The 7,473-nt window shown below is 39.7% G+C and overlaps 1 protein-coding gene across 1 annotated transcript in view; it reads left to right on the top strand.

The window, feature by feature from the left end:
- Positions 1–7,473, top strand: part of LOC111869198 (cleft lip and palate transmembrane protein 1-like protein) — a 53,011-nt gene that overhangs the window by 28,365 nt on the left and 17,173 nt on the right. Inside the window, exons 6-7 of the mRNA XM_023860499.2 lie at positions 3,174–3,315; positions 4,392–4,580. Coding sequence (XP_023716267.1) covers positions 3,174–3,315; positions 4,392–4,580 — 331 coding nt within the window. The remainder of the gene's footprint in view (positions 1–3,173; positions 3,316–4,391; positions 4,581–7,473) is intronic.

Genomic DNA, 7,473 nt, shown 5'->3' with positions numbered 1-7,473 from the left:
GTACATTCAATAACTGAGAGAAGTAGTTCCTCCACCTATTCAAAATGTTGTGGGAATCTGCAAGCAGATCACCATTCTCATCCTTCACTAAGTTACTGCTAGGCTGGTAACCCCTCTTAAAGTCATTTATTCCTCTATACAGGTCTCTAATATTATTGTTCTTACTGTTCATTGCAAGCTCATCAATTTTGTCTTTCAGATATTCCCTCTTTTTGTTCCTGATATGCCTGCGGGTTTCATGTCTTATATTGTTCAGATTATCCCCATTTAACTTGCTTGGATCCTCTTATGCTTATGCTTCTTCGGTTCATAATAACGTAGACTCTCTTTGACAGACATTTTTATATTCTCTCAATCAAAATATGGTCTATTTGATTGTGTATCTTCCCATCAGGAGATGTCCAAGTAAATTTATGGATGTTACAGTGTGGGAACATTGTACTTTTGACAGTAAGATTTTTTGATGTGGCAAAGTTTATGAGGGGCGTTCAAGTTCTAACGTCTCTGATTCTTTTTCTCAGGACTGGGAGCAGATAGACACATGCAGTTTAGTTTAAAATACGTGTGCACTCTTTGTGAATGCGTGACACTGATGACAGCACTGTACAGCACACAGAACTCTAGTGGTGGCGGCGAGTGTGAGGAGTGTTTTTGATACTTAAAATGGCGACATTTTCGTTACAAGAACAGTGAGTAATCATTCGTTTTCTCCACTTGCATGGCGCGACACCCATTGAAATTCATCGCCAGTTGAGTGAGATGTGGTGATGGTGTCATGAATGTGAAAAATGTGCGTTCATGGGTGTGACAGTTCAAAGAAGGCCGAACGTCATGTGACAACGAACCAGAACAATCCCGGCCTTGCACCAACTGGTCTGACAACATGGTCGAGCGAGTTGAGAAAGTTGTTTTGGAGGATCACCGATTGAGTGTGGAAAACATCATCTCCAAATCTGGCATTTCCATGGGATCTGTGCACACAGTCCTGCATGAAGACCTGCGAATGTGGAAAGTGTCCTCCAGGTGGGTGCCACGATTACTGGCAGACGACCACAAGGCTGTGTGCATGGCAATTTGCCAGGCGATGTTGACACATGATGAAGGCATGAATGGGACTCTGTTTTCATCAATTGTGACAAGGGATGAGACATGGATGCCATTTTTCAGTCAGCTTAATGGAAGCACACAGACTCACCGCCACCAAAAAAATTTTGGGTAAGTGCCAGTGCTGAAAAAAATGATGATGGCCATGTTTTGTGACAGCGATGGCGTAATCCTTACTCATTGCGTTCCAAAGGGCACTATGGTGACAGGTGCATCGTACCAAGATGTTTTGAAGAACAAGCTCCTTCCAACACTGCGAGAAAAATGGCCAGAAAAGGCTGCACATGTGCTCTTTCACCAGGACAATGCACCAGCACATTGGGCATACGCGACGCAGCAGTTTCTTCGTGAAAACACCCTTGAAGTGGTTTCTCATGCTCCCTACTCACCTGACCTGGCTCCTAGCGATTTTTGGCTTTTCCCAACGATGAAAGACACTCTGCATGGTTGCACATTCACCAGTCGTGCCGCTATAGCATCAGCAATTTTCCAGTGGGCAAAACAGGCTCCTACAGAAGCGTTTATAGCGGCCATGGAATCATGGCGTCGACGTTGTGAAAATTGTGTATGGCTGCAGGAAGATTATGTTGAAAAGTGACAGAAGTTTCAAATTTTTTATATGATTATTTTGTCAGAAAAAAATCGGAGACCTTAGAACTTGAATGCACAACGTACTACTATAACTCCACTATCATTACTAATATCATGCCAACTCTCATTCCCAATCGTTGGTTTGAAAATGTCTTCCCTCCCTACTATGGCATTGAAATCTCCTAACAAAATGTTCATAGGGTACTTCAGGAATTTATCAAATACATGTTCTAGTTCTTCATAGAATCTGTCCTTTATGTCATCAATTTTATCTTCTGTTGGGGTGTGAACATTCATAACAATGATATCACACCAGCGACCTTTTATTCATATTAATCTGAAATTGATGACCAAATCACATTTGATTTAGTATGTTAAAATATATCTACTGTATTTTCATACCAGAGAGAGACAGCCATTTCAAGTATCCATACTTGCTCTCAGCAGTTCATTGAAGTATGAGTGTTGTCCAGAAATTTGAAATGAAAATAAGCCTGACTTTTCTCTTCTTACAAACTGTATTTTTTTAAGCTTTTATGAAGCTTTTTGTGGACTGCCGAGTCACTTCATAGCCCATTGAACGAGTATGTATTTTTAGTGAATAGTAGAAGTACAGGAAAACTGCTAAGAGAAGTTACTTTTCATGCACACAATGCAGAAACTTTCATGAGTAAACACTCATTTTGACGTGGTGCATAGAAGAAAGTTACCATATTGTGTGGACTATAAAACGCATGTTTATTCCTATGACATACCTAGTTTTTGACCTGTTCTAATTCTGGCCATTTTGCAGTAAGACTTTGATAGCAACATTTGCTGATGTTTGCTTTCTTTGATTGTTATTGTATAACTTTCTAATTTGGGGGGGGGACTGCATTGTTTTTGGCTGCTCTTTTTCCATATTCATTACTGCAGTTTGACACTTGCTGTTTGTACACAGCAATGTATGAAAACATCTTCTACCTTGAACACATTGTTTTAAAAACCTAAATTAAAACTGCCTACTTACAGTATAGCACTCATGAAATGTCAGTGCTCTTGATTCTAATTTACAGTGCGTAGCTGTATATATATTTTGTGTGTGTGTGTGTGTGTGTGTGTGTGAGAGAGAGAGAGATTGTTGGAATAAATGTGTCTGCAGTAATCCTACATCTCAAGTTCTGTTTAGTGTCCATGTCTCAGGAGTTTTTTTTTAATCGGTCCCAGGGGCCAGGATTGAATCCAGAACACCATTAGTAAAACTGTTTGTGAAACAGCAAGCCAACCAAGTTGTGTGATATTCCCTGATGCCACTAACATTAGAAGTAAATGCAGTAAATAAAGGATCTCAGTAAGTCAACAGCACATGAAGGTGAGAGTAGAGTGAGCATTCAAAATGCCATGTAAAAGCATAGAGGTATACGTAGACAATGGAGCAGACACTGTGAAAGTTCATAACAGAATCTGTAATAATCCTCTTGTATATACTGATATTACAGATTAATGCTTCAAGTTGAAACTGCACTGCAGTCGATCCTCGCCCTGGGATTTACTGAAAAGGATGTGGATGAGATGAAGGGTATTTTTGCTGAGACAAATCTGTATCTTTTGTGCGTCACTGTCTCTGTTGCAGCCCTGCATGTGAGTAGTGGTTAACAGTTGAAGTTGGTATATTTTTAGAAATGCTTTGACCTAATGGGGTGCTTCAAAATTTATACTTGTCCCCAAATATTATTTGGATGATCAAATGAAGGAGAATGAAATTGGAAGGACATACAGCATGAATGATAAATATGAGATGCACATAGAATTTTAGCAGAAAACCGGAAAGCAGGATACCATTTGCAAGACCTAGAAGTAGACAGGATGGTAATGTTACAGTGAAGTTTAAGAAAGTAGGCAGTTGGGTGTGAACAGGTTTAATCTGGTTCAGCTCCTATGAACATGGCAGAAACCTACAGGTTCCATGAAAGGCAGAAAATGTCTTGAATAGCTAAGCAACTATTTACTTATCAAGAAGAACTCTGTTTCTGAGAGTGAGTGAGTTAATTGCTCAGTTAGCTTTGACATAACAATAAACCTGCAGTTATTCACTGTATTGAAAAAACAAAACTTTAATTCAGTTTTACATACCATCTAGATGGGAAGTGTAGGTATCTGTAACAGATTAGTCAATAAAACAAAGTTTATATGTTGTTGACAATGCCTGCAAGATTAGTTTTGCAATTAAGGTCTCAAGCAAGAGCAGTATGGTGTCATATATGAACTGATGGTCCACAAAATGTTATAGATTAATGAAACTGGACTAATAGAATATACCTGCTCAAATTGTAACACTTCTGACTCAGGTTTCTAAAGTCTTCCTTTGTCCCTCCAAGCAGATACCATGATATTGCCTCAAATTAGGCCATGACCACTTCCTTCCACAACCTTTCCACGTTATTTTTCACTAGTCATCTTACCAGTCAGCACTGTGTAGTGTGATCTACTGCAATTGTAATGAAATATTCCATAAAATGAAGAAATAAGAATGGGCACAATCTGTGCTGTTCTTTTTACTGACTAGTACAATTTTTAGAGATCCTGTTTGAATTTAAAATATCATTTTGTCATGTGAGTGGGGGTCTTTCATTTCAACATGCATGGGAACATGCATTGGTAACATAAGATGCTGTTGCTCTTTGGGTGTCTTATTCATGATAAATATACATTTGCAGCTCTTGTTTGATTTCCTGGCCTTCAAGAATGATGTCAGCTTCTGGCGTCGCAGGCGGAACTTGGTGGGTCTGTCCAGCCGGACAGTAGTGTGGAGAGCTTTTAGTCATGCTGTTGTGTTTCTGTACCTGATGGATGAGGAGACATCACTATTAGTTCTTGTGCCTACTGGCATTGCCACTGTGATAGAGGTGAGCAAGAAGCAGAAGGGCGATGTCCAGATGGTTGGTGACTGAATGTTTTTTGTAAGGCTCATAGTTATTGATGTATTCTAGTAAGATAAATTTATTGAAGTTAGAAGATTTGAATGTTGTATGTGATTTTTTGTAGGATAGGGAATTGTAGGGTCTGAAGCAATAGTGAACAGTAATTAGAACATTCAAATAAGTCCTGTGCCTATCTATAATTGATATGGGGAAACCTGTATTTAAGGTTTATTTTGGGAGCAGTGGTTTTGAAGACAGCTGAGGAAATCTTAAATGGAGGTATTTTAACATTGAGGTTATTGACTTGAATTCACTGAAATTGAACACTAAGAGAGAGAAGACTTTCAATTGAGGAACATAAAATGGGGGTTCCACCATATTTGGTGCTAACATAAGCTAGTTTCACCAGCAGAAGTAAATACGAGGTGTACTGGAAAGTTTCCGGACTAGGACAAAAAAAAAAGAAAATTAACTCAGTTTTTGCTGCTATCTCCTTCAAAATAGTCTCCCTGAGAACACATACAGAGATCCCATCATTTTTTCCACACTTTGAAAGCACCGTGGAAGCCATTTTCCTTAATGCTGTGCAGCACTGGTTGCAATTCCCTTTGGATGTCAGACACTGTTTCAAACCGTCGTCCCTTCAATTTCATTTTCAATTTGGGAAACAAAGTGAAATCACAGGGGCTAAGTCTGGCGAGTAGGAAGGATGGTGAAAGATAACCATGTTGCTAGACACAAACTGTGGTTTTCAGGGACAGGTGGGTGGGCGTGTTGTGATGAAGGAGCAATGTGGCGCATGTTCAGATTTTGCATTAAGATCTCCTGGCAAACTCCATAACTGATCCCAAGGGGGTCTGCAAGCATATGGATTGTTCAGCGACCGTCTTCATGGACAAGTTGTAAAATTTTGTCAACGTTTTCTATTTTGCTGGTGCTTTTGTCACCCTGAATGTTTGTCATCTTCAAGTGACGCTTGACTGGCCTTGAAAAACGTGAATGTCATGCAAGAACTCCTGCCCAGCGTAAAGAATGTTCTCTAAAAGTCTCATGAAGCATTTCAAAACTTGATGCAGACTCTTTGCTCTATTTTCCATGCATCTCCGATAAAATGAAACACGAAGTGGAAAAACACTTGTGTAAAAATAGTGGGTGTTCACAGTGCAGTATCACATGGCAGACTGATGCAGTAGGCTTGCAGAAGTGTGACCTTGGCCTCCGTTCTCATCTTCTTTCACCAAGGCAGTTACAATAACAGTCTGGGAACTTTCTGATAGCACCCCGTAATTTGATGAGTATAACTTGAAGAAACTGGTAAAACTAAATTAAGGTAAGGCAAGAAGGTCAGTGATATTTTTTCCTAATTTATAAAAATGTGCAAGTCTTGAATTTATGAGATTGAAACAAAAAGAAAAAGTAAATTCTCATTTTGAACATTAATTTTTCATTTTCAAACTTGAGATTTTTGGATATAACTGCCTTTGCTTTGGACATTGGAGTTATGTCAGAAGTATTTGCCTAAATGGAAGTTGAACTTATTTCTCTTTTTAAGGGGACATGTCTATGGGTCATCATCATGAGTTTGAGTGCTGTATATAAATAAAATATGTTTTATTCCATTTTAACCATTTAGTATGTACAATTTGCACAGTGGATAACTAGTTCGCACTTCTGTGCTCTCACAGTAGTAAGTAAGAAACAGAGAGAGAGAAATACGTGGTGCAATCCGAAAGTTCCCAAAATATATTAATAAAAACTATTATGTCTTACCTGCATCTTATTCTGCACCATCACCTTCAAAGTAGTCCCCTTGGGAGCGCATACACCGATCCCAGCGTTTCTGCCACTTTTCAAATGCATCCTGGAAGTCTTTCTTTGTTAGGGTGCTTAGTACCGTCTACTTTTCCACTTGAATTTCCTCAACTGTATCAAATCTTCGCCCCTTCAACTTGATTTTCATCTTGGGGAAGAGAGAGAAGTCTCACAGAGCTAAGTCTGGCGAGTATGGTGGGTGGGGAAAAACTACCATCTTGTTTTCAGCCAAAAATTCTTGCACAATGTAAGCCGTATGTGGTCATGCGTTGTCATGGTGGAGTACCCAGTCGTTCATGCACCACTTCTCTGGACGTTTTCTCCTCATGTCCTCCCTCAAATGCCTTAGAACATCGCGATAGAACTCTTTATTGACTGTGTGACCAGGAGGGATGAACTCTTTATGAACAATCCCATCAGTATCGAAAAACAGATCAAAATGTACTTAATGTTGCTCTTGACTTGTCGAGCTTTTTTTGGCTGAGGTGAAGAAGGGCTCTTCCATTGCAGTGATTGCTGCTTGAGTATGAGGGATGAGCCACAAAACTGGCTCTAGCACTGCGACCTTCAATGGTCTGTTGTGCTTCCCCTTTGGATTAACTCTTTATTAATCCTACACTTTAAATGAAATGTAGGACTTTGTTTATGGGGCATCATAAAAGTCACTTGGTTCCATGAAGAATTGACCCAGTTGGCGATATCTTAAATAAGCTGTAGCCTCACAATCACATAAGATGTGTGTGGCTGATTCATCTTCTCGTAAGCACCTCTCACAGGTTGGCTCCTCTGTCAGTCCCAGTTTGGAAAGGTGTCCTTTCAGGTGGCAGTGTCCAGTAAGTAATCCTACCACCCATCTGAGTTGATCTCTGTTCAACCTTTAACGTCTGAATGTCACATATATATGTCACGAGCAGCAACCGGAGTTGGCCGAATAACACGTATATGTGACTATATATGACGCAGGACACATGCACTCTTTGGGAGTGCTAACAGTTTGACCTTGGGTTTGAAACCAAAACAGACCTTTGTGAGGTCATGACAGTGTTCATTCCTTAGCTCTGAACAA

Source organism: Cryptotermes secundus, unplaced genomic scaffold, assembly GCF_002891405.2.
Source record: "Cryptotermes secundus unplaced genomic scaffold, Csec_1.0 scaffold1940, whole genome shotgun sequence".
Taxonomy (NCBI): domain Eukaryota; kingdom Metazoa; phylum Arthropoda; class Insecta; order Blattodea; family Kalotermitidae; genus Cryptotermes; species Cryptotermes secundus.
This window is presented reverse-complemented; position numbering and strand designations above follow the sequence as displayed.